This window comes from Poeciliopsis prolifica, unplaced genomic scaffold (genome assembly GCF_027474105.1).
Source record: "Poeciliopsis prolifica strain line A6 unplaced genomic scaffold, Auburn_PproV2 SCAFFOLD014, whole genome shotgun sequence".
NCBI classification, from domain to species: Eukaryota; Metazoa; Chordata; class Actinopteri; order Cyprinodontiformes; family Poeciliidae; genus Poeciliopsis; species Poeciliopsis prolifica.
Genome location: NW_026562389.1, coordinates 1,181,724 through 1,208,898, shown reverse-complemented (window position 1 = coordinate 1,208,898; position 27,175 = coordinate 1,181,724). Strand labels below are relative to the sequence as shown.

The 27,175-nt window shown below is 37.4% G+C and overlaps 4 protein-coding genes across 4 annotated transcripts; 3 read left to right on the top strand and 1 right to left on the bottom strand.

Annotated features, from left to right (window-relative positions):
* Positions 1-1,421: 1,421 nt before the first annotated feature.
* Positions 1,422-9,992, bottom strand: tspan36 (tetraspanin 36). Its single transcript, XM_055039873.1, has 7 exons — positions 9,795-9,992; positions 4,801-4,992; positions 4,574-4,648; positions 4,346-4,450; positions 3,772-3,909; positions 2,821-2,904; positions 1,422-2,158 (listed from the first exon to the last, which is right to left on the bottom strand). The coding sequence occupies exons 1-7, from the start codon at positions 9,852-9,854 to the stop codon at positions 2,081-2,083; spliced, it is 732 nt and encodes a 243-aa protein (XP_054895848.1). The 5' UTR covers positions 9,855-9,992; the 3' UTR covers positions 1,422-2,080.
* Positions 9,993-14,454: 4,462 nt separating this feature from the next.
* On the top strand, positions 14,455-15,244 carry LOC129365964 (protamine-like protein). Its single transcript, XM_055039526.1, has one exon. It carries the CDS (start codon positions 14,536-14,538, stop codon positions 15,049-15,051), a length of 516 nt encoding a protein of 171 aa, XP_054895501.1. The 5' UTR covers positions 14,455-14,535; the 3' UTR covers positions 15,052-15,244.
* Positions 15,245-18,004: 2,760 nt separating this feature from the next.
* mpeg1.1 (macrophage expressed 1, tandem duplicate 1) lies at positions 18,005-20,922 on the top strand. The gene is made up of 2 exons (XM_055040007.1): positions 18,005-18,457; positions 18,832-20,922. Exons 1-2 carry the CDS (start codon positions 18,005-18,007, stop codon positions 20,488-20,490), a joined length of 2,112 nt encoding a protein of 703 aa, XP_054895982.1. The 3' UTR covers positions 20,491-20,922.
* A 1,168-nt stretch (positions 20,923-22,090) lies between these two features.
* On the top strand, positions 22,091-26,774 carry prf1.5 (perforin 1.5). The gene is made up of 5 exons (XM_055039992.1): positions 22,091-22,496; positions 22,686-22,961; positions 23,098-23,369; positions 25,356-25,497; positions 25,623-26,774. The coding sequence occupies exons 2-5, from the start codon at positions 22,692-22,694 to the stop codon at positions 26,508-26,510; spliced, it is 1,572 nt and encodes a 523-aa protein (XP_054895967.1). The 5' UTR covers positions 22,091-22,496; positions 22,686-22,691; the 3' UTR covers positions 26,511-26,774.
* Positions 26,775-27,175: the final 401 nt, after the last annotated feature.

The window sequence follows — 27,175 nt, the reverse complement described above, 5'->3', positions numbered from 1 at the left end:
CTATGTCGATATTGCACCAAAAACCAGACATTTTTAGCTAGAATAGTCATTTACCACATTAGCAAAGTATAGAGTGTATTTCTTTAAGGTTAGGACTGGTTTAGAGTTATTTTCATTGACAAGTACAGTGCTTTTAGTGACATTTCACTGTGACCCCAAACTTTTGAACGGTAGTTTATATTTTTTATTGTTAAAAATAAATACAGAGGGTGTGTATAGATATGCATGTAAATATTGTTTAGCTTTTAATTCCCTTGAAGTTTATGCATTTATATTTGACATCTTTGCTCTGAGCAAACAATCTTATAAGCTGTTTGTGAAGAAATCAGCAGGTAGCTGAAACACACGTTGAGTGATCATTTGATGGAAACATGTATAGTTACTTTGTAAAGCAAATATGTAAACCTAAGAAAACTGTATATTCGGAGGTTGTTTTGTTGAAGAAAAAAATGCTTATATTTTGTATTGTTATATTCCCACGTTTAATTAAATTCAGAGTACATTAGGCACAGCCCTGCAGGTCAAGTCATTGTTTTGGCTCTGCTGCACCTCCTACTGGATTTTCTTTGTTACTGCAATTCAGTTCAAAACTGATGAGATTTTATATTTCTTTTTAAGCTTTACAATTTTATGTTAATAAAGAAGAGCAATACTAAAAGTTAGAGATCAAAAATTTATGTAGTGTACTGAATAGAGGGATATGTAAATATGAGTGGGAGACAACACAATGACAGTCTGCACATACAAATAAATATCAGCTTAAGATCACAAAACTGACATTTTGTTTTAGTTCTGAACTAAAGCTTGCTGAACTCTTGCATTGACGGCCCTCTAATTGGCTGACTAGTGCTTCCAATGAAGTCTGACTGTGGACTGCTCAGGAAGTTCCAAGAATGCCAAGTTATAGAATACAACTTGTATTTATTTATTTGTTTTATCTTTGTAAACAGTGACAGGGCTCATGTAAGATGACTAGTCATCATCTGTCTACGTCACCATGTGGGCCTCTTATCAGCCGAGTCAGGAGGTTACAGATAAAGACTGTGTCACGCTTAAGAAACTCGGTGAGCATACTTTTTTTTTTTTTTTTTTCAAGCAACACACTTTCTTTTAGAAAGAAAACTTCTAAAGCTGATAGTGAAGAAATCAGCAGGTAGCTGAAACACACTTTGAGTGATCATTTGATACAAACATGTAGAAATTACTTTGCAAAACAAATATGCAAAACTGTATATTTTTACATATTTGCAAAAACATGTAAAAATATACTTTTTTTTACATATGTATATTTTACTTCAATGTTACTTCAAAGGTAACATTTAATGTTACCATTGAATGTTATTTCATTCAATGGTAACATGTCACAGTTTTTAAGGAAAATCTATAGCCATTGAGTGGAGACAAAACAACAACAAAAAATCAACATTGTGAAATATTTACCCTTTTAATTTAGAAATATAACAAACATATTAAGATTTTCCATACAGTTAAGTGACGAGAGAAATTCATGTTTTTTTTCCCCCCATTGAATTTGATCCCTAAATAAGACAATAAACCCTTTGGTTAACTATCACAAACAACTTCAAAGATATAATGACGCCATTTACTAAGGTACATTCACAGAATAATGTCCTTTGAAGGATTATCTACACGATGCAGAAGAGTGAGAAGGGTTAAAGATAAACAAGTTAAAGATAAACATGTATTTACTGAGAGCGAACTGTGTTTGCTTTCAGTAAATAAACTTCAAACAAATTCAAACATTAAAAAAAACTGAATTTCTTAATTTGTTTGCAACGAGACATGTAGACATCACAAGTAGCTCTACTTCATGGAAAGTGAACTGAAAGTAGATGCATTCAAAGTAATAAACCTACATGTATGGAGGTACATATCATTTTGTTATAGTTTGAGGAGGCATGCTGTCTTATAATCCCCTTCAGAATATGGCAAGACTTGCAGGTACGATTATTGAGACAAACTTTAGATTTGTAGAAGGAATTGATTGTTGTTTACAGTGCAGAGGAAGCAGTCTGCAGACCCCTTTGAGGAAAAAGAGGAGGGACTTCCAGGAAGCGTCTCAGGCATAAAGAGGCTCATAGCCACTCCTCCTGCCGCTTCTACAGGTTATCACACAGACGCTCAGCATCCCAAAGAACTGCAACGACACGGGATAAATAATCTTCAATCTAATTTATAAATACAATTTAATACAGATATTTACATACAGTGGAAAACACTTACTGATTTTATAGAATTGTCCACTAAGCTAAGGCAAAGTTTTTTTTTAAGGGGTGGGGGTTCATTTGTGTATTAGAAGAACATAAAATTGCTCATTATTAAAGCATTTGGCAAATGGAAATGTTTTTGGCAATCATATCTTACCACATTGAAACTGACAACACAGTGTAATAAGGACAATATTTCATTCAGATGTTTTATGCTTGAAGTAATTGGAATTTGCCTTTCTTAGAAGAAAAATCTCTTTGAAAAGCATAATCTGATCAGTGGAGTGTGTAACAGCCGTAAATGACTGGGAGAATGCCACAATGGCCCCTTTTTGTTTTAAGAGTAGATGTTGACACAGCTGGTATTGTACATGAGGCTTTTGAGATGCGTACTATTTAATTTGCCAACTTCCATTCTGGAGAACTTCCAGTATGGATGGTGTTCAACACTGACAAGCTGACATCTGAAATTAATAAGGCAACAAATCAAAGTACTTAAAAGGCGCAATAATGATTTGTCCGTGATGGATGTAAACATGCTGTATATCTATATGCATGAAAAAGCTTATTTCACAGATGAACTGTAGGTTACCTTGATGATGGCAAACGCAAGGATGACCAGCATGGCATAATTCAACGCATCATGCAGGAACTTCTCCACTTTTACCACACAACCCTAAAAAACAAAGACAATGAGTTTGTATTAGAATCTACCTAAAGAGAGTCATAGATACCTAAATAGAAATCTGCACAGATAAATGAGCTGGAGATTCAATTCGAATACTTTTCAACAAACCCTGATTGTCGACTGGCAGGACAGAAATTCAAAATCAGTTTTTGTGGAGGTATATTTGGAGAAAACAAAACATGTGTAAGTGCTCGTAGTTTACGGTGACACCTACATATTTGGATGTGGATTTGTCTGTATGAGGTGTTCCAAAATGAAGTTGGAAGAACAGAAATGTAAGAACCCATTTAAAAGGAAATGGTATTTTCTAAGACAGAGCATGCCACTGTGTGGAGGCCTGCCTTTTAGAGAGAGCAAAACATTCATTAGGTAACAGGAAGGTTGAACAAGTACGATCTGGAGCTATTGGATGTAAATATAAGGCTCAACATTTTGTAGGGAATACACAGTTGTTTGTTTTACTGATGCTAATTTCATTAATCACATACATAAGATGCTAACGACAGTTGAATATGTAACGCAGTTTTTTTTTTTAGCAATTGTGCTTTTAAGAGAAGCCTGAATCATCATCAGTGGGTCATAACTTTACAAAACAAACAAACAAAAAAACCCACAGAAGTCATAAATCAACTTCAAAACTGACTGTTGCAACTCTAGTAGCAGATTTAGTTATTTTACATTAAAGTATACAGCTACTGAAATATTCTTTTTCATAATACAAGATGAAGTCTGATCTAATCTGCAATGTCAATAAAAAAATAGAGAAAGAAAATACATAATTCAGAGAGAGATAAGGGCACAATCAGGAATGACTGCATGCTTACTGGTGGATTGTAACGTTTGTGTTTGATTTACCTCTTGATAAAACTGGCTTGGTGTGGTGCCGTTACACTGAGTTGCGTTTATGCAGCAAGACGGAGGTACAGTTTTGTTTTTTTGGTACCAGGGGGTGTTGTACCAGCTAGTGTAGTTGATGACTCCACAGCACTTCAACTGCAACAACAAAAGAAAATTAATTTGCATGTACTTACTTCCACAGGTCATGTACTACTGTTTTTGACAAACAACTGAGATAAGTATTGCAAATGGGACACAAGTATTTGTCTCTCTATATTAACACAATTGTGAAGCAACATTGATATCATCAGTCAAGTCATATTTATTTTTGATAAATGCATCCTTACATCTCTCTTGCCTAAATACCTTTTCTGGATGACAAGTCCAGATAAGGTATTCTGGGGAGGCTCAATAGTAACAATAATTATTCATGAACACTAATATGGGTTCCCAGAAGAAGGAAATGCAAATGGCGAGAACCAAGGGAGGAAATGAAACCACACGGAGAGAGAACGCAGAGCAAAACAGATGTAGATGTGTTTGAAAGTAGAGCTGAGAGAACAAGACTATTTATGTGGACAGCAAGACAAACCTGAGACTGCAGATCATTCACAGCTTTGGACTCGAGATTGCTTCCATCATACTTTACAAAGGTGTCATTCATAGAGCGCTCCAGCTCCTGATTTATCTGCGCTGTCTGCAAGACGCAAAGTAGAAAAAGTGATCTCAACAATAGGAACTAAAGTGAAATACATTTATAAAGTAGAAAAATAGACACATAAATGTGGTCATTAGAGAGATTACATTATTTTTGACTCACTTTGCTTTGGTAAATGAAGATAAACACCAAAGCAGTCACTTCAGCTGCAAAGACTATCACGATAACCAGAAAGAACTGCAAAAAGGGGAAACAGTTGAAAGAAATTAGAATGTCAAAATTGTTAAACATAGTGAAAAATTAATTATGCAAAAAAAATTAGCAAAATCTATTCCCTTCCAGCCGAGTGAACAGACGCTGAGAAGATCCAGAGAAGGACAAATACTTACACAGCCAAGGCCGAATTTGGACTCTCTGAGCGTGGCGCAGCATCCCACCAGGCCGATGATGACCATCACCACGCTGGCAATGATGATGATGCTCGCAGGGATCAGAGACTGTCTGTCATTCACAAAACTGTCAAAGTTTTTATAACTCATGATGATGTAGGAACCAACGTAGGCCAATGCTGCTCCAGCACCCTGCGAAGCAAAGACAAACATTTTGTTGTCTAAGCGGACAAGTTTGTGGCACAGTTCAGTAGCGGTATACAAGAAAACATGCTGTTGTGATTATGTAAAACATTGAAACAGCAATTGACAAAATTAATTTGAATGTTACTTTATTCTTCGAGCGTCACAATATTCCCACTAGTCTCTATGAACTTTTGGAACTTATAAGATTGCCATGAATACCTGAAGCATTAATGAAAGTTCATCAAACTGGTCAAATATATTATTAAAAGGCAGAATTTAAATTAGGGCTGCACAATAGATTGCACATTTATCATTCACGAGATTATCACCATTAAGAGACGAAATTGCCCAAAGAACAGTTTGAGCTGCAGATAGACACAAAGAATTCACTCTCTATGCCAGTATTCTTTATGATATGTTGCTTGATGCAACAGAGAATATTAAAGTGGACTAAAATACTTTGACAGTACAGGTAAGTTGCTTGCCAGAACAGCAGATGTATCTTGAGGGAACTAGATTTTAATAAAATCATGCTGTTGACATGGAAATATTTTTTTTCTAGTAGCTGGATAGAGTACCGACTATCTGGGGTCTATAGCTTCTACGAACCAAATTAGAAAGACATTAACATCACTTAGCCAAGTATGCATTCATTAAATGCCATGTCTTAGTTGTAGCCTATGCCAACATCATCACATGTCATATGCTTTCCTAATATTACAAGTGCATGTCACCTTCATTATAATAATAAAATACTGCATCTCAGTAGGCTTTTGGATTTTGCACACATTAATATGTTGCAATGACAACTGTAGTTGGGTATTTCGTGCAGCTCATGTGAGATGTCTTTCAATTCAATTTAAGCTCAGTTCAATTTTAAAAAGTACTTTATCCCATTGGGAAATTAAGTGATGTTGCAACTCTCTTCAAAGAGTCATTGTCTATGGCTGTGGACAGGAAGGCTCTCCGTCAGCAGTCACTCCTGCCACATGTCCCAATGAGCGCCTGTCTAAAGACTGCTACTGTATGATAATCTCATGACTCTCATGGTATGCTAACAGATAGTAATTCAGGCAGAGTAGACAGTATTTCATAATAACATATCTTGTATGATGCAGTCAGCTGTTGGATAGCCCTGCTAATCCACCTCGTTTGCTTTGGTAGCTCTTTTTTTTTACATCTCTGTTTTGCAGTTTTCTTTAAAGGCCAGACATAGCTTGGGTCATAGTTCAGGAATTGCTTAAGTTTGAGATAATAACTTCTCTCGCTTAAAAAAAACAAGAATACCTTGTTGCCACATTTACGCATAAAAGCAATTACTTGAAAGTAAAAGTAAATATAACCCCAACAAAAAAGGCACAAACCTAATAGAGTAATTACTCTAACATGCTGCAGCCATGAGCACAGTTTAATTTTTAAAAACCTACAATGTCACAATCTGTCAGATATAACACATCATTTAAACTCTTGTCTCTGTAAGGCCAACTTGCTCAAAGGTCCAGTCTGCCCAAACTTTGCATTTATCATTGAATACTCGTTTGCTCCTCACACTCACCGATAAACCATGCATTTCAGACAAAATCTGCTGTATTTGAGAGGATCATCAGTGTACATTGGAGTCTCTTTCCTCAGGGCATGCCAGATACATTATTATACAGATACTAGGCAAAACTAAAAGGTACTGTGGTCCACTAGACTAGAGACCGAGGGGCCAAGAGAGGGCAGGAGAAGGCAGATGAGAAAACTGGGTCAATTTGTGGATGAAAAAAACTCCCTGACATGCAACCTGGACTTTGGAACTTTGTTGATCGCTTGTAAACAAAGCGACAGCGAAAGGAAAATAGCTCAGACCTTAAAAAGACAATATGGTACACTTTAAGAAGATAAACAATATAGTCACTCACTTCTTTCTGTTTGACGGGTCAATATATTAAAGATTTAATCTTATTTTGTTTTTAGTATTTGTCCTGAATTAATTAATTTTTGCTTCAAAAACATATTTTATATAATTCACAATAAGAAATGTAGCAAAAGTAAAAGAGAAATTGAATAAATAAAAACTACAAAAGTAATTTGTTCTGTCCAAATAACGGAGAAAAATATTACAGATTTAACACACACATGCATTTGGTTGTAAAATAAGAGCAAAGCAGTAAAGTTTTCTTAGAAGAAAAAATCCTTTTGTTGTATATAATGTGATATGAAATCATGTGATCACTCCAGGGTTAAAAGGTAGACCAAGTCACAAACTTACCATTGTTTGGCAATGACATCACCAATCATAAGACGCCATGCATGAGTCAGTCCTTTGCATATATGGAACAATTTCATATCTCTTTATCTAAATCAAGACAAAGAGATATATTTATCTCTTTATCATAATAATTTCCAGTTTGAAATTATTATGCTTATATAATTTCAATGTGAGTTAAACCTAAATTTAAAAAAGTGGGGCAGCTCAAGAGGCAAAGGTAAAGCATTTATCTTTAGACTGACACGGCCAATTTCCCTTTGCCCCTTGAAACGGAGCTGCTTTAAATCTAAGTCACCGATAAAAAGAAGTCCAATAGCAGAAGAAGAAAGTAACAAACGAACTGAAGTGTGGGGTTTCTTAAGCAACAACTCTGGTCATATGAAAAACAACTGAGTGATCGGCTCTTTTTGAAAGGCAAGACGATAATGCAGTCATTTCTAACACAACAGCAAAAATAAAATCAAACTTCCCTTTCATATGCTTTCAGTATTATTTCCTCTTTAACAGAATAGCTCTATTACTGTTTGCCTATTTCTTTTATATGAACAGATGTGTGTTATCAGTAGTCTAACAATAATTTACATGGACTTAGGTCTCATGACTCAGTTCTCTAATCACTTCCCAGTCACAAGATCCCTGATCCCTGTACCTCTTCCTGTGCTTCTCACCCCTTAATTTCCCCAGAAAATCTGATCTTGTGTCTATGACGCAGCACAAAGAGGCTTACACAACATATAGCGTTCACACGCCGCGTCGCCTCGCCTGAATTTGAGAAAGCCTGTCCGAGGTTATGTTTCTTAATTTGTGATGATTTTTTTTGAGTTCCTTACAGAACCTGTTGGGTTTGTTCTCACTGGGCCACATTCCACATGCGTGCTTTTAAATTTAGAAGAGCAGCTAATCACTCCGGCTCTTTTTCTTGTAAAACTTTGACTTAATGTTTAACTTTGGTCTCATAAAAACACTAAAATTATATGTATATGTTATTATTTTATGAAGCCATGTTAAGTGACACTGTTTTGTGTACGTCTTTGATTTTTTGCACCTTAAACAAATCCTAACTCTTGGACAACCTCAAATGAAATGGAATTGTTGCCGATTCTTGGAAACAGCTTACAAAACAAAAGCAAGTTTGACTGCTTCCCTAACAAAACTTCCAGTATTTTAAAGTAAGGATGATCCTACTTGAGGGCTGAATTATAGACATTTTTGCTCCATCTGCAAAGATGACAGTTGCTGATTTGTAACAACAAAACATAAAAACAGGAGCCTCTTATGAAGGTACTGAACAGAATTTTCCGGCTAAAATCTAAGCCGGTGACTCTACTCACAACTTATGTTTGTAAGTAGAGTGGTTAGCATGGTTAGCATTGCTGAAACAATAACACACAGTTTTGTGAGTATCCCCTTTATTATAATCCTGATGCTGCCAGCGTTTCTAAATTCAGCATATTCCATGACAGACAGAGGTTGAAAGCTCAAAAGGATAAAATAGAGAAATTGTTCTATGAGGTCGACTATGTTTTCTATGACTGTATTTTTTTGTGTTTTTATGATGTAAAGCATTTTAAACCGCCTTGTTGCTGAAATGTGCTATACAAACTTGAATTAATCAATCACACTTGATTGATTTTCATCTCAGCCTCCCTTTTATTTTCTAAGTGTGCTCGTTTGCGCTCTTTATGAGCTAAAATCAAACAAATATGGCCTGACATAGAAAAGGCAGCTTCCTTTTAAAACGCTTCTTAATTTCCTTAATGTTATGAACATATCACCTAAGTTTGAGTCTTCTTCCCTTAGTGACAGAGTCCACACGGAAAAGGGTTTTAAACAGCGCAATGATGCAGTGGTTATCTATGGAAACTACACTGAGGCAAATTAGATGTTCAAGTTTCCCGTCTCTGGTAAACCTTTCGTTACATCTCTTCTACATGCAGGTTGAGTTAGGCCTCAGTAAAGGGCCTACCGGGGCAGCGATCTGGAGCAAACAGAGACAGACTGTGGTGAAATAAGGAAGTCACAACATGGAGGTGGGCATTGAAATAAACGCAGGCAGTATCGGTGTTTTCTTCCTCACAGATGGGCAAATCAGACAGTAATGTAATTACACAGACCTCCGTTGCAAATTGTCCCAAAAATCTATTTAGTTTGCTCAAAAAAAAAAAGAAAAAAGAAAACACACAGGGGGAGCCAGCAGGCAGAACAAAGTGTTTACGTTAAAACAAATGCAGAAATGGCCTGTTGTCTAGACATGGTGAAGCAGAATTACTGGAAACGTTAGAGATGGTGGGGGGGCCTCATAGGGGCCTCTAAATATTTCCAGGAACTACATAAAAAAAGCTCCACATCCGGCCTATGTGAGCTACATAGGAAGGACAGCATAGAATAAGGAAGTTACTGAGCAACTTTGATTTCTGTAAACGCGTCGTCCGACCTAATAACGATTACATTCATCATAATAATTATAAAGTAAATAGACGCGGTTCAGATTTGCTTCTGGTTTCTCCCCCGAAGAGACGGCGTTCAAATCTCAGCAGGTGCAAAACGCACTCACCCAGAACACCAAGCTGAGGAAGAGCAGGATGGTCTTGGACGTACAAATGCCGCAGTCCATGATGCCAGAGGAGACTGAAGGAGAGCTGATCTGGAAATTATTTTCCCTTTTCTTTAATCTCGCAGCGAGGGGCCACGCTCCAGCTGCTTCTACCGCAGTCACAAGTTTCCTTCTCACTGGCCGACTGCGCTGACTGTGATCACATGGTCACATGACTGCTGCAAGGATTTTGAAGAGAAGGGGAGGGGTCACCGAGGGAACTGCTGGAGATTTAACAACAGAGCATTGTTACAATCCAGGGGAAACATTTTGTTAGTGAATTGACTTTATTTGTCTTTATGAAAAAAAAAAAAAAAAAAAAAAAAACAGCAACAAGTCAGAAATCTCCAACAGATGGAGAGATGATACTTCACAGTAAGTTTTGTTCATTTAGGGAAATTAAACTGGTACTGCACAATACTCATCAGTCATGATTCTGATGAGTATTGTGTGGTACAGTGATGACATCAAAAGCGTAATTCACTGGACTTAGGCCTTGATGACCTTTGACCTAGTTTTAACTGCAAAATCAATCTTTTATATCTTCAGTCCATGGCCAGTGAATTGCTTTGTGATCTGTAGAATATAGAGATAGGACAACCGCTTAAGTCAAAAATGTTGTGAAAACTGAAAAAATAAAATAAAATCTAGAAAATTCACCCAGGAAAAGTATGGCATGAGCTGGATTTGAAACCTGAAACATGTTGTTTTACTTTGGCATGTTGTGTGAATGCTAAATATATACTACAGTTCTACCATGACAACACTGATAACGATTAACCCATGTTTTCCACATTATTCATTTTTATTTTTCTTATAAACACTTTGTCCTCACTGAGCTCCCTTAGCTTTAGGATCTTGACCGATATGACACGTGAGCAGAAGAGACAGTCAAACTCTATCCACATGGTCAAATGTATTATTGACTTGCAAAGTTTAATATAGAGCACCTGAAATATGATACACCACTAACCCAGTTCTTGTGCCATCATAATATTGCTCCTACTGATATGGAGTAAAGAGATTTTAAAATAAAATTGTGAGGGTGTTAGTCATTTAACAAAAGCATCATAAAGATTATTTTATACAGCTGGGGTTATTATGTTAGTCATGATGGAATGAGGCTCGAAGTTGAAAGTGTTACAAAGTGTAAAATATGTTGGCTTTGTCAGGGAGACAAATCAAGTCAGATAGGTGGAACAAAGTTCATTTTAATTCTTGCAGTTTTGTGAGAAATAAATTAGGAAAGTAAATGGCCTGACCTATTTATACAAGGAATATATATGTAAATAGACAAGGTTTAGTAAATGGAGGTAGGCTCCATTTCATTTTTCATTTTTTCCAAAGATAAAAATGAGATTTTAAAATAAATGTCTACTTTTAACTTGAACTTGTAAGACCAAATTCTCTTATTTTTGCACAATTACATATTCTGTATCTAAACATCTGTCACTGTCAGTGACAAATTTGCTCTAACATCAGCACTGAGTCACCACTGACAGGAAGAAAGCAGAACTGCAGTCTGACAGACTTTTTTGTGCAAGCACCTTTGGATGCAACTGCAGGAGGCGCTATCAGTGCACCACAGGAGGCAGCAGGATATTTGCCAATCTTCTCCCTCGTGCACACATGCAAACTTATCTCTTAGCAGTACAGAAAAAGAAATAAGATAGAGCGGGAGAATAGATATCTATTTGCTTTGAGCGGTTTGAATGGGAGAAACATTTAATATCTGTTGCTTCGAGTAAATTTATCTATTAATGATCTATTTTTTGATGCAGTTGGTCACTTGAGAAACAGTCGTAATAAAACATCATTTTCACAGTTAGCAATTGATTATTTTCAATAAAAATGTTTCAGGATGAGAAAAAAACAGCTTCCCCCTTTACCCCCCACAATAGAAAGCAGTCACTGCTTATATTTAATTAAATTAAATACTGGAAATTAAAATATTGTAAATAGGAAGGAAATTTCCACTGCATTTTTAAAAGGCTTTGTGCCTGTTGTGCTACTATTATTATTTTCTGGTTTAAAAAAATTCTGGAAAGAATAAGTAATAATTCAGATGAGTCTGTTTAATATTGATTTAATATGCTTGTATTTACATCCAGAATTAAAAAAAGAATTCAAAACAGCAAAAGTGATTTTAAACTGTTGAGGTTCTAGTGAACTGAAAGATCAGGACATGAGAAAACACACTGATGGTTGGGTCAAGAAAGCGGGAAAAGGGATTGTGTTTAATCGATTTGTGTACATCTCTGATTAAATTGTTCGGGGAGGGAGAACCCGGGAAAATAATCTTGAATTCGTTTTTCTACCCACCCTTCATTGCTGGCTGATAATGTTATTCTGGCTCAGATCCACTTCCCTCCAAAAAGTGGAGACAGACACAAATTATACTTTTCATGGATATTTATTTATTATGGTGTTTACAGTATTTTGTTTTATTTTGAATTCAATTAATTAGGCAAATAAACCTGGAATTGAACGACTACCTAAAATGTCAAAAACATTAAACTGTTCAACATAACCTAATAATCATTTATCTTTAACTGCCAGCTTGCAAAGACGCAGCAAATCTGTGACAAACTTGAACAAATAAAAAACAAAAACAAATGTAGACGGAACATTTTTTAAACTGTTTTAATTTTTATGTTTTTGTACGTGAGTACTCAAATATTTTTTTCTGAATCTGGGAGAAGGAAACCAAATCTTACTGTCAGTAAAGATGAAGAATGTCCCTCCTCTGGTGCTCTATGTGGTTCTCATTTGAGATTTATTCACAAAACAATATTTACACAGCATTAAAGGCTTTTTTGTCCCCAAGCATCATACTGCCCTTTAAAAATAATTTTCATCTACACATGATTATAATTTTCTTGTCTGCAAAAAAGTGACATAGTTTTGTCATAATTTAAACTTACTGAGAAAACAACTGTGTTTCTTTGATGATTTTTCAAAGCATTTATTCAGCAAATGATAATTAAATTAACCACACATTTTACAACAACATACAAAGAAGATCACAAGCTTAAAGAGTATTTGGTTTGTTTTTTTTTCTGCATGATTATTTTGAGGTCAAAACCTTTGTTAAGTGATAAAAATGCATGTCTGAAATGGCATTAGACAGCTGCAAACTTGTACAGAATCAAGACACATTGTCTATGTTCAAATAGGTTTTTAATGAAATGATAGATTTATGAAGTAGAGATTGTATGGAATTTTTACTATGTACTTTTAAGAAGATAGGCAAAGTTTTTTCTCAAATTTTACAGAAAAATCCAGTTGAAGAAAACACACTCCTTATCGTGTTAGAGAGGTGCCACATCGAGCTGTGCTGGGATTGCTTCTATATGGTCCTCATCATGGTTTTTTGCACAATGCACAATTTTGCATTTTTCACTTATTTTATTCACCTATTCTTTCTTTATTTTTCACATAATCCAATCACAAAAACGTGTTCATTTCCAATTGTTTGAGATGTTGTCGTCTGTGAAAAAGTATCACAACACTTTTCCTTTCTTCACCTTACAGGGCTCAACTGTGTTTCTTGGATCATATTTCAATCAATTCATAAAGCAAAAAATGCTGAAAGAAAACTGAAATTGTGAGACAACATAACAAACACATCACATCCTTCAAGATGTTTTTATTAGAAGAATTTCTATTTGATCAGTTAGAGGTAATAAACCTTAGAAATGGTCTAAAATGAACATCTGAATAGACATGTGATAACCGCTACCCTATAAAAACAACAAAGAAATTGCGATAAACCACAAGTCTTGATCAAAAATAAAAATTAGTGAGGTAAACATTGTGTGATTTTTTTTAAAAATGTGTTTTTATGTGCATATGCAACCTCTTTCTCTGAATTTTTTATGAAAAATCCAGCTAAAGAAAACACAAACCTTATCTTGTCAGAGGGGGAGTGGGGGGGGGGGATGCCCGCCATGGTGTGGGGACTGTCTCCATAAAGTTCTCATCAGGATTTCATCTACTCCAGTGAGTCAAATATCATTAAGGTATTTCCTTTTTTCTTTTGTCATTGCCCATTTTAACTCATTCCATGGAAACCCATCTCTGTTTATGTTTGCTTAATATCTTCTCTCTGAAGAAGTTTGACTTTTTCTATCATCTCTGCAAAACACCCTGGAGGCAACTGTGTTTCTTTGACCTTCTTTTAATGTATTAATTATGCAAATGAAACTAAAAAAAAAGAAAACTTTTAGGAAAATACATAGAAAACACCCGGCGCTTTTAGATGGTTTAGTCATATATTTTTGTAACCTATTATTCAGGGGTTATAAACTTTATAAAATGTAGAAAATCCACATTTCGAATGACATCAGACAACTGCCAGCTTCTAATGAGGGACGAAAACTGCAAGAAATATAAACCATTCTACTGTAAGAATTAATAAATATGTAGTAGACTTTATGTGCAGTTTTTTAAACATCTGTTTATGCAGATATTCAACAATTTTCTTTATATTTTTACAGAAAAATCCAGCAGAAGAAAACACAATCCTTATCATGTCAGAGAGGGTGGGGAAGGTGCCCGCCGTAGTGGTGGGACTGTCTCTATAGGGCTCTCATCATGGTTTTATAAAGCCCGACTCTCGGATGCAGACAAGCAGAAGGATTTCTCCAATCTATCCTGTGTTTGACCTCAACTGACCTGAGCCTGCAGGTGGAGCTCCACAATGTCTTCTCCTGCGATTGCTTTGCCGGGGCCACTGCCGGCAAAAAAGAAAGCCAAATCCAAGAAGAAGACAGGTCCTTCAGTATCTGACCTGATCCTGAAGGCTGTGTCTGCCTCTGCACAACGTGGTGGCGTGTCCCTGGCAGCCGTGAAGAAGGTTCTTAAAGCCGGGGGATACGATGTGGTGAAGAACAAGGCAAGGATCTCTGTTGCCATCAAGCGTCTGGTGAACAAGAAAGTCTTGATCCGGAACAAGGGCTCCTTAAAGGTTAACAAAAAGCCACCTAAGCCCAGAAAGAGGAAGGTGGTGAAGAAGAAGAAGCCAAAGACCAAGAAGAAGAAGGCAAAGAAGGCCACCAAAAAAGCAGCCAAAAAGTCACCAAAGAAGAAGAGGAAGGCCAAGAGCCCAAAGAAAGCCAAAAAACCTGCTGTGGCCAAAAAGGCAAAGAAGCCAAAGAGCCCCAAGAAGGTGAAGAGGGCCAAAGCTAAAAGGACCAAGGCGGCAGCCAAGAAGTGAGGGCTCCCATGGAACCAAAAGGCTCTTCTTCTGAACTTTCACTTGGAGTGGACTAAGATGCATTCAACAAAACTAAGTTTGCTTTGCTGAACTTGCTATTTTCTTACATTTCCTATTTAACTTTTTTTCTCATCTGTTACAGTCTGTTATAGACTGAACTGCATTGTTGGAAATAAAAAAAAATCTTTAAGAAGTGTGATGTAGTTACTTTATATACATACTTGCTTAGTAATATAAGAAATGTGAGTTGTTCAGGTAGAATTATGCAATATCACCATTTTGTCTTAAAAAGTAAACAAGACAGTTTGTTAGGCTCACTGAGAAAAGCTTTTATTTGCCTCAGTTTGTTGGGTTAAAGATTAGTTTTCTTAATTGTCAGAATTAATATTTTTGGGAGTTGCACTTTTTCCTGAACTGTTAAACACAAATCAAATGTAATTTGAGAGTTAAAGTTTTAGTATATTTAACTATTATTTATAAAGTAAGGATCTCATCAATACACCTCCTGCTGTAAATTGATACAAAAGTCAACCTGTTTTGCTTTCAGCTGGTAAGCGGATGAAACTAGATAAAATAATGTCTGAAGCCAATTAGGTGCCATTAAGAAGATTTCTTGGAGTGTGACTTCAAGAAATGTTTCACTGGCCAAGAGTCAAGAGATTTATTTTCCAACTCTGTCATTCTGTTCATACTGGCCTTGACTGTTGACTGTTCTTGATCATAATCTTCAGTTTACATGTTGCAGTCGCAAAAAAATAGGATGAGTCGTGTTATCTCAACATTATGACGAGCTTTAGCTTCACTGCAAAAGATAAAAAAGTGGCATGGGGTTTCTTTCTTTTTTTTCTTTCATTCTTTTGCCAAACTAGGCTCATAATTAGAAAGCTTTATGTGTGTGAGTAGTGTCTCAAAGTTTACTGTCTCCATCTGCTGGTCACAATTGGGTACAGAAGTGAAGCCTTCAAAGAAAAATCTCAACGGTATGTTGGAACGTCGTATAGTGCTGAACCCATCAGATAGGTCAAGGACAGAGTTGAGAAGAAGCTCAGCACAGGGTTTGCTAATAAAACAACATACTGCCTTTCAACACAGACTTTACAATTCAAGAATATGGAAAGAGTATGACCCACCATGGCATGGGTGCCCACCTAAAATGACTGGGTGAGTAAAGAGAGCATTAATAATAAGGGAAGCAATAAAGTGGCCCATGTATAGATCCAGGATGTATAGATCCAACAAAAGTCTAAAGCCTGGGAACAACCAGACTTAAAAAGTAATTCCTTTACTGTAGATCATATATCTAATTCTAGAATAAAAGTGTTAGCTCAGGAGGTTGGATTAGACTTACAACTAATATTTGCCAGTTTGAAAGATTGCTCCATCTGTCCTCAAACTTGATGAAGCGCTGTACAAATGTACGACATTTACCATTTAAAATGGGCCACTCAAAGTCAATACCCAGGTAGACTGGGGAGTTGACTACAACACTTTAGAATTACTAACTCAAGATTTGCAGCTGCAGGTGCAACAGGAGGTGAGAGGTGAAGAAGTGATTCGGAAATGGGGAGGGCAGGGTTGTTGAGTGAACAAGACATATTAATGCAACACTCTTCTCACATCTAAATATGAAATATTCTGAAAACGATATACTGTGTTCTTTCCACATCACAATTATACATCTCTTTGTGCTGGACCATCAAAAAAATCACAGTAAAATGCATCAAAATGTATTGCTGTTTTATGACAGAGTGCAGAAATGTTCAAAACGTAGGAAAACTTTTGCAAGGCATGGTAATTTATTGTGCTACTTTGATGGCAAAGTGAGAGGGGGTGAGAGAGAGGTTCTCAACTCGGTGTGAATTTTGCTGCTGTGAAGCATCTTTCTGCAACAAAGGCAGGGGAATAACTGAAACTTGCCAAACTGGAAGTGCTTTTCCAAATGTGTTTGCCAACTTGGTGGGTCATTCCACACAAACACCTGAAAGTTTACCTGAACCTCTTGTACCAAAACAAGTTCAGACACGAATGCTGGGAGGTGACTCAGAACGTCACCGGGCTTTCCCAGCAACTTTCCCACTCTCGTGATGTAGACCATTGTTTCCCCGTACGGTGTGTTTGCACATCTACTTTCTGTTCCTTTTTAAATGAGGAAGACTATAAATACTTATCACAAGTTACAGATAAAGCATCAGAATAGATAAAGTGTCCTATTTCATTTCAAGATTTAAGTTCCTTCTCCCTTTACTGTCCAATGTTTGGATTGTTTGAATAATAACCTGCCTGTCCTGTAAGGGAGATTTGTTTTTAAGTTATGCACATTATATTAAATAGATTGTTCTGCTTTTTTTATATTATGGTTCTCTAAAAATCGCTCTTTATAGAGAACCATATAAAACAGAAAAGGTTACATCAGGTTAAGGATTCTTCTTCATGTTATTCTTGTATCAATTTATCAGTGACAAAAGTTTCATTTAATTGTTTACAATGGTTATACTTCACTGAGCAGAACTTTTCCGTCACAATGAAATTGTAATACTTTTATTGCTGTGTTAACAGCATAGCTGGTAAATCTGCTAAACATTTACAATAGCGATGGGGAGTAGAGTTAGTAGCGTTCATTTAACCTTGAGATTTGTTTCCTCTCATGGGATAAATGTCATTTTAGTTCTGGAGAAATACATGAGAAATTGCAAATATCTGCAAAATAAGCAGTTCTTAAATCATAAGATTATTATTGTTTTAAAATTTGATCAAACTTTTTACAGGCTTTTAATTTCAGCCTCTAAAAATAAAATAAAAAAAAGACCTAAGAGAAATGGAAGTGAAACAGACCAACTCTCAGTGTTTTCTGTAAGTCATGTGATCATCATCCCGCCTCTGACTGAGCTTCAGAGGTGTGACTAAATGAACTTTAAAAATTGTTGCCTCAAATGTCACTTCAGACAGAGGCATCATGAAGTCTGCCCTGACAGTTCTTGCTGCCCTTACTTTTTTTCAAGTCTGCTGCTCTGGTCCTGTGAGCCGTCCGACCAACTGGCTCAGACAATGCCGGGCCTCCACCAACATTTCCCTCACAGCCTTGGAAGTCCTGCCAGGAGGAGGCTGGGACAACCTCCGGAACCTGGACATGGGTCGAGTGATGAACCTCAGCTACTTCCAATGCCAAACCACCGAGGACGGGCTTTACCTCATTCCAGATGAGGTGTTTGTCATCCCTCAGAAGGAGACAGGCGTGGAGACCAACTCAGAGATAATCAGCTCCTGGCTGGAGCAGAAAAGCACCACATCTCACTCCATAAATGCTGATGCATCATTTTTCTCTGTTCTGAATGGCAAGTTTTCCTCTGAGAATACAAGGATGAAATCACATCAGGTCAAGGATTCTTCGACAACAGCCAGAGTACAGGTATTTTGAATATTTAAAAAACATTCATTATTTGGGAGAAAAAAAAAAACTTTTAGAAATAATTCTCTGTTAGATAGGCCACAAGACTTTGTGTTTAGCACGGATGTTCGGATCTAAACCAGATTAATCCTCAAAGGGCGACAACATGGTTTAAATGTTGTCTGTAGGCAGTTCATTCTTTGTTACCCACTGACAAAGAATGATGTTCTTTGTTAGTGGGTAGAAAATAAAATTTTTGATTGGCTATTCCAGTAAAGAACTATACAACAAAATGCCTGTTTTCTTTACTAGCACATGAACAGATTATAAAAATATAAGGGAAAAGTTACATATCACAAAATTGAATGTAATATATATTTTAATTCAATCAACAGGTTCGCAACTTCATCTACACCGTCAAAGCTTACCCAGACTTCACATTGGATTCTCGTTTTTCTCAGCAAGTCAAAGACATTGCTGATGCAATTGCAAACAATCAGACAAGGAATGCAGACTACCTCTCAGAGAAAATGGTGCTGGACTATGGAACCCATGTCATCACCAGTGTAGATGCCGGGGCATCTCTGGTGCAGGAAGACTATCTCCGTTCCACTTATGTGTCAGACAGTTCTTCAGATACCTCCACTGTTAAAGCTCAGGCTGGTTTAAACTTTTTTGACAAACTAAAATTTGACATCAGCAGTCAGTCGAGCCAACAAAGCTCATCACTTAAAACATACCAGTCCAATATTCAGTACTCTCTCATCCAAAGCCATGGGGGCATCCCTTTTTATCCTGGAATCACTTTGCAGAAGTGGCAAGAAAATACCAGGAATAATCTGGTTGCTATTGATCGTTCTGGGTTCCCCATCCACTATTTTATAAACTCAAATACTTTTCCTGATCTGCCACAGCCTACAGTTGGCAAAGTGGCTCGTACAGTGAGTATGGCAATAGATCGCTACTACAAGGTCAACACCCGCCCTGGTTGTGTGGACATTGGTTCCAAAAACTTCAACTTTCAGGCTAATGTTGATGATGATTCATGCGAGGGTCCAGCCACCAACCTTAGTTTTGGAGGAGTTTACCAACAGTGTACAAAACTTACTAAAGATGCAGATCCTCTTTGCGAAACCCTTGCCCAGAAAAATATTGCAACAGGTGATTTCTCCTGTCGCTCACCTTACACCCCAACCTTATTACGATCAGAAGTGAGACAGCAGGGTTACACAGAAAATTACTGCTATGAACAAAGCTATGGATGTGGGTTCTTGGGGTGGTCCACTTGTTATCGGAAAATCTGTCAAGATCTCTATCGTGTTCGCTCTGCTCGAATAAATACGTACTGGTGTTCTGTCAAAGGAAAAGCTCCAGAAAATTCAGGATATCTGTTTGGAGGAATCTTTGGCGCCTCTTTCGAGAACCCCATTACCAAATCCAAAAACTGCCCTGCGAACTTCATTCCAGTGAAGTTTCTGTCAGATGGCCAAAAGATCTGCTTGAGTGACGACTATGAGACTGGCACCAGATATGCCGTTCCATTTGGAGGTCTCTTCAGCTGTGAGTCTGGGAACCCATTGGCTAAAAACCAACGTAGATGCCCTCCCAAATTCAGCCAACACCTCGCCACGGTTAGTGATGGCTGTGAAATTCTTTACTGCGTCCAGTCTGGACTGTTTACAGGGGGTGACCTGAAACCAATCGTCCTCCCTCCTTTCACTAAATCTCCTCTTGTGAGCATGCAAGCCACCAACACAGTCATGGTGATGACAGAAGGAGAACAGAGCTGGGTCAGGGTGGGGCCCACTAAATCATGGAAACTTGTCAAACCTGAGGAAATGCCAGAACTTATTCGAAAGTTCAACCCAGAAATGAATCAGATGTCAAGTGGGGAAAAGGCAGGAGTGGCATTTGGAGTGATGGGTTTGATAGCGTTGGTGGTCATAGTGGCAGTGATTCTTAGGAGGAGGAGGAGATACTCTCGATTTAGGTCAGGTGGATATCAGGAAATAGCTGATGGGCCAGAGAGGGAGACGACCCATGAGGGGGCATAAAACAAAAGATCGGGTGATTTCCCTTTGATTCTTAAAACAATTTTTCACAGATTTTCAGATTTATTTTGTGAAAGAGAATATTACTTTTTTGCACATAAAAGTTTGCATTATGAATTGTGAAACTTAAAAGGGAACTGTATTTGTTTTGTAATATAAAGCGCACACTGATGAATGCAAAACTGACTTTCAAACTCTGTAAAGCACCACTGCTGCCCCATGTACACATGGCAAATAGCACACTTACTGTACATTATTATTACTCTACTTGGTATACTTTGATGCTGTGTTTAGTTAGGTTTTTTATTTGTTAAAAGCTCATAAAAATTATTAAAACAACTCCGGTTCACTTTGATTTGTGTCACATGTAAACCAGGTTAAGAGCTTACTTTTCTATGCTTCCAGTAAGATGACTGCACTCAATGTATGCTTGCATATATGCTTGCATATATGACAGCAATAATAACAATAAAACCAGTAAAAATGTGTGTGTGTGTTTCATGTTGTACTTATGAATGTTAAGTATCTGATCAAATATAATCTGTATAAAACATCCACAACAATGAGAGGCCACATCAAACTCAATGGAGAAGCTGTTTCTGAGTAATTGATCATATTGAGTTAATATCTGACTTAATCAGAAACTTTAAACTTTGTTTCAAGTTTAAAGCTTATTTTAAAACAAATTTATATAATAAGGAGTCTCTAACTTCCTCTAATGAAGTTAGAGGAAGTTAGAGCTACACAGTTTTTTTTTAGTACAGGACATTTTTTCAAAGCTTTAAGGTTGTGTGAAATAGCAACTAGTGCAGCGTTTCTATAATTTTACCCTGTCAAAGTCAAAGCACATTTGTTTCAGTCTCACATGCGCATATGAAACTGCTGAAACTGCTTTGAATAAAGCACAACATTTAACAGTGAGGCTTCAGGAAAAGTATACAAGACCCTATAACTCAAGCCTTACTAGTAACACACACACCCTCTCTCAAAACCTACATCGTGGTGACTCTCTAAATCAACATATATAATAAAGGAAACAAAGCAGTGAAGCTTTAAATAAATCCTTGAAGAACCTTTGGTCATTGATCACATGTAAAGTTTCACTTAAAAAAGTCTTCAATCATAGAGGCAGCACACAGCAGTTCATTAGACTGATGGGGCCTGCTGCTCAGGGAATTCTACAAAATCAACATACCAAGTAGCTGATGGCTCTTCTTTTTGAGATTCTATTGGTGTATAAAACCTTTTGTAAAATGTGTTCTGATCTTTCGTGACTTCAAGAAGAAAACCCATTCAAGAAGATTGTGTCATCCACTGGAATGTGGATGACACATCCTATTTTTACATGTTTGGGTTTTCTTCCCCTCTGGCTGTGCACAACCAGGGCAACTCAAGGTTTTAAACAAACACATATCCAGACCAACAAACATTAAACTACATAGCCTACGGTATACACACATAGCAGCATGTACACACTCAGACACACGTTTCCCGGAAAGTCCTTAAACAGTGTTCGTCTCCTCTGCTGTGACAACACAAAATCTCTCCCTCCCCCACATATCCACACGCCAACACACATACTGCACACGGTCGGCTGGGATTTACAGAACTGGGTCTTGAGCATGAAAACAAACCTACTCATGCAGAGGAAATGTGTGATTCTGCAGGGAAAGAGAGACAGGAAAATAAGGATGGGCAAGAGAGAGCTTTGGATAGCTAGGGCAAACATTTGGAAACTCCCTCCTTTTCAATATGCAGAGGACAGAGCGAAGAGTGAACTCAGCAGGCTTTCAGTACAGCCTGCCAGAGACGCCAAAGCTTTCTGCAGCTGCAACTTCAGGATTTAAGTATCTCTGTACTTCATCATTTAATCAAATGCACCATGAATGGAAAGTTTAAAGAAGAAAACCCAAAGTAGTAGTTTTTTCCAAAGAGAAAGTTGCCACTCCGCCGCTGCCAAGAAGAAAAATATCTGTAGGAACGAAAAAGGAAAAGCGAGTCAGTAAGAGGTGAGAGTTCATGATTTCTTTGTAACATCTGAGGCAGAATTACTGCAGTTTACAACAGGCACTTGTGATGCCAGGGATTTAGAGCTCATGTAAAACTAAAATCAAACAAATTCTTTTAGACTCTCCATATAAGTGTTTTTAACAGCAAATATGTGTCTCTTTGGCCTCTTTGTTTTCTGTCACATTTAGATAACCATGCAAGCAGGAGGAAACCAGCAGAGAAACTTTGTCCTGTTTGTGTTGAGACTGTCAGTTACTTTGGAAGTCTGCAGGGTCCTGGGTTGTCGGATTGGCACCGGACCAGAGTGTGAGAAGGCTCCTTTTGTCCCAGGTCACAATCTGGCAGGGGAGGGTTTTGATGTAGTGCGACTGCGTCGTACAGGAGCGTACGTCATCAATGTTAAAGCGCATCTGGATGACAACCGTACCTGCACACTGTGTCCAAACAGGTTCCAAGGCGGGCAGGTGATAACTGTAAAATCTGCAGCTTGAGCTTCTGTTTCCTCTCCTCTCAAAATGACTTCACTTTAATAGAAATATTCAGGTTTTTTTTTCCCAGCATGGCTAAATCATTTGTTTCCCCTCCTTCTACTTTGGTTAGATTCAGAGGCTCCCAGCTGCAGTATTGGACTGGCGTCTCTTCAGCCGCTGCAGTAAGCAGCTGTCTAGCGCACTCCACCATTCTGTGGACTCCCTGCTGCGTAGCTCCAACTCGCTGGTGAACAACAACTGGGGTTTGGGTTTGAGCCTGGAGAAAATAGGGCAGGCGGTGCTAGGAGGAAGCCGCTCAGATTTGGCCAAGTTTGCACGCTCACAGCACAGTGTGGACAAAGCTACGTTTGCCATGCATGAAATCAGTTGCTCCTATTACAGGTAAGGTAAAAAAAAAAAGAAGGTTTACTTTGACTGAATGCAGTACATTGCTTCATATAATAAAGAAGTTTATAAAGTTGTGCTACAAAACTGAAAATATAGGTCATCCCAGTTATTCAGTATAACAGGTTAATTTTATTAATTCATTGTTTAGGTAAAACTATGAAAGTTAAACAATAAATTTGGTCTAAAGCACCAATTAGTTACTGTTTCTGTGCCGATAAGAACCACCATAATAGTAAAAAAGGATTTACTATTATGTCTTTAGCACAAGGGCCAGGACCAGTTTCACAGGGCCACTGCAAGGTTTGGCCCCGTCTACGATCACCCATTCTCCAAATACAGTGAATTAATGTCATTTCATTTTCTAACCCGTTTTGTTTTTTAAACATCCACCAAATAAGTAGAAAATATCTGGAATGCACAGAAGGTTGCATTAAGATATATTTTTTACATTAGAAATCTAGCTTAATAATAAATAAATCAGTTTGCATGATCTATGCAGAATGTATTTGAAAATGTGTTCCTTACTGTCCTATTGAATGAGATTGATCACAAATATGAAATGGAACAATTTTTAATTTGTAATTCTCAGATTATTCGGCGTCAAAATAATTCAACACGACCCAAAAGGAACTAATAAATAATATCAACAGTGTGGTAATTTTCCAGATAATTTAAGTAAAAAGAAACACTAAACACTCTTTTAGAAAAAGGTACTGAAGTCTCAGAATTCAGAGGGAAGATGCTTTGCTTTTGTGCACCTACATCTATTCCAATCAAAAAGGGGAGAGGAAGTAAATAAAGGAACTCGGAAAGTCTCAGAACTTTTATCTGTCAACATTTCACACCACAAAATCTAGAAGAGGACGGAAGTACCCTTGTTTTGCTTCTCCTTCGACTTTTTCCGTGTGCCTATATTTGGTCATATGAAAGTGTTTGGTGGTCATGAAACTGGTGAGACACTCAGACGTCTGACAGAATATCTAAATATTACATCTGTTGTCTCACCCAAATCTTTATTCAAGCTGGAAAACTGTCAATTCTGATTTAGGATGTGTCAAATCCTAAAAGTGGTTCTGATGCAGTAACAGAACCAAACGCTGATTCTGATTCATTTGGTCCCATAATGCTTGGTTGAAGATTGGCCGTACAGGCCGTAGAAGATCCTGGTCTTTGATTTGAGACTACCTTACATCATAATATGCTTTGATTATGTACTGTGTTGATCAACCATTCAGAAAAAAACTTGGAAAAGCTAATAGTTATAAAAATTGCTATTATTTTTGCAGATTATTTTAACATTGTGAATAAAACATACTTATGTTCTGTCTCTGATGCCCATAAAAAGTTCAAACATGTAGTCCTTGTATATAATAAAGAAACAGTGTGATAAAGGTTTGAGTGGATATTTAAAGTCAAGTAGTCATGTACTACAATAATAAAAGATTTCTGGATTTCTGAATCTATAAAATAAGGTCATTTATTTGGGAGAAACTTTGACATATTGACAGAAATTTAAAGATATGCTTCTTATTAAATATTCTTGAGTTGAGAAATACCATTTCAAGGCTTTGAAAACTTTCAAATGTTGAAGTTTTCAGGATGCCATTGACATGGCATAACAGATTCTTTTGACCAAATCCATGGTCTAACAAAGACATTATGAAAAAACTTGGGAATAACAGGTTTAAAAAGTCAGTGTTCTGTCTACTACACAAATATTACCAACAACCAGAGAGTAAAATGCACTTTAAACTGCATTGCATAATTCACTATATACATTTTACTGAGAAAACAATAGGCTTGATATGACAAGGACGGAAAAAGTTTTATTTTAAACTGCCATCTAGAATAGATTTTAGAAAAGATCAGAAAAGACAAAGTGTTTACCAACAGGCTCTCATATAAATAATACAAGCTTATAAACTTTCTTTGCTGCAGAAAGAAGAACATTATGTTGGTGACCGTCTTCTGTTTTTGTAGCTATAGGCTGGCTGATCATCCCCACCTGAGCTCGGAGTTTACAAAGCATCTGAGGAGACTCCCACAGAGCTTAAGCACAATCCAGAACAAAGCCCTGTACAGACGCCTCATAGACACCTATGGAACACATTACATACACCAGGTTTTTAGCTTCTTTATTCTTGTACAAATACAAAACATCCCTCCCAATGCTCAAACAGTTCTGTGCTCAAGTAAAGCTAAATCTACCATTTAAAGTTCTATGTTTCATTTACTGTTTGTTTCTAGGTTCAGCTTGGGGGTAAGGTGAGGCGGATCACTGCTTTCAGGACTTGCCTGGCCACACTGAAGGGCTTCTCGGAGTCAGAGATCAAAAACTGCCTGAATCTTGAACTCCGGATGGCTCTTGGTTTTCTTCCTGCTAATGCAACTTTCTCCAACAAGTGTGACAATCTTCTGAAGGGTAACATGAGCATGGGCTTCTACCAGGGTTTTATGACGCACAAGATAGAGGTAATAGGAGGAGAGCAGTATTTTCCTGACATTCTCTACCAGCAAGACCCCTCAGAGGCATACCACAGCTGGATGAACAGCCTCCACAACAACCCAGATGTGGTTTCCTATGCCATCTTTCCTCTGCATCATTTGGTGGAGGACAATCAGATCAGTGAAAATCTGAGAAGCATGGTCACACAGTACATAAATGAGAACCAGCTGGAAGAGGAGCAGCTTGGCCCGAAGAACTGCTCCCCGACTCCCAACTTGGATCATAACTGCTGTCCTTTACGGGCCGGCAGAGGAACTCTGAGTCTGGAAATCCACAGAGCCTCAGGGTTGAGGGCCGATACCTTCACAAAAACGGATGCATATGTGAAGATCTTCTACAGCGGCATCTATGAGGAGACTGAGACTGTGATGGACAACAACGACCCAGTTTGGAACGCCACATATGACTTTGGCTCAGTGGAGTTGGGTCAGGAGTTGAGGTTCGAAGTCTGGGATAGGGACGTTCTTTACAATGACATGGCAGGAATATGCATCGTCTATCCTGAGAAAGGAACTCACTCTTTAAGCTGTCAGCTGCGCAAAGGAGTTCTCTATTTTACCTACGCCATTAGCTGCGACGCACATTTGACAGGGTTTAGATGCGGCCGATATTCTCCACATGCTGAGTAAATAAGATAAGTGTTTAGCCTCTCTATCTAGACCTTAATTTTTCAGAGCACTTCTAACCTATGTTCCACATAGTAATTTGCACTAATAGATGGTAAGAGACTTCACAAATTTCTTATACCATCACTTTTTACCCAGTAGCTGTTTTAAGTTGTAAAAGGCTGCAACTATCAGATAGTCTTAGTAAGCTCCCTATGTGATACACAGGAAATTTATGCTGTATCAGAATCTCTTTTCACTATTTGTACAAAATAAAAATGTTTGACACTATAATAGTCTTCATTCTGCTTGGGTTTTTTTCTCAGGAGTCTAAATACGATATATTTTATTCGTTGATCATCTTTATCTGGGCCCTTTTTAAAAAAAACAAACATTGATATTAATCACTAATGTGTTATCTACCTTATATAGCCCCAGATGTAAAATTTATTGTAAAATATATCCAAAAACAAATGTCCATTGCTTATGTTATATATTAAATTGCATAAAATAGATTTGTCCAACTGATGCGGAAGACTCTGGGCTGCATGCACTCAACAGAACATAACTTGACAAATGTGGCCACCATGTGGCAGGAATGGGAATTACTAAGGAAATGACCAATTTCATTCCACCTATTTGAGGTCATTTATCACATTTGCGGCAATTTCTATAAATCAACAACTTTC

Coding starts and splice junctions, on each gene's coding strand:
- LOC129365964 (XM_055039526.1), top strand. CDS start 14,536: ATGTCTTCTCCTGCGATTGCTTTGCCGGGGCCACTGCCGGCAAAAAAG.
- mpeg1.1 (XM_055040007.1), top strand. CDS start 18,005: ATGAAGTCTGCCCTGACAGTTCTTGCTGCCCTTACTTTTTTTCAAGTC. Junction 18,458..18,831: donor CGACAACAGCCAGAGTACAG/GTATTTTGAATA, acceptor TTCAATCAACAG/GTTCGCAACTTCATCTACAC.
- prf1.5 (XM_055039992.1), top strand. CDS start 22,692: ATGCAAGCAGGAGGAAACCAGCAGAGAAACTTTGTCCTGTTTGTGTTG. Junction 22,962..23,097: donor ACAGGTTCCAAGGCGGGCAG/GTGATAACTGTA, acceptor TACTTTGGTTAG/ATTCAGAGGCTCCCAGCTGC. Junction 23,370..25,355: donor ATCAGTTGCTCCTATTACAG/GTAAGGTAAAAA, acceptor CTGTTTTTGTAG/CTATAGGCTGGCTGATCATC.
- tspan36 (XM_055039873.1), bottom strand. CDS start 9,854: ATGGACTGCGGCATTTGTACGTCCAAGACCATCCTGCTCTTCCTCAGC. Junction 4,649..4,800: donor CCAAATTCGGCCTTGGCTGT/GTAAGTATTTGT, acceptor CCCTTTTTGCAG/TTCTTTCTGGTTATCGTGAT. Junction 4,451..4,573: donor TCTTCATTTACCAAAGCAAA/GTGAGTCAAAAA, acceptor TGCGTCTTGCAG/ACAGCGCAGATAAATCAGGA.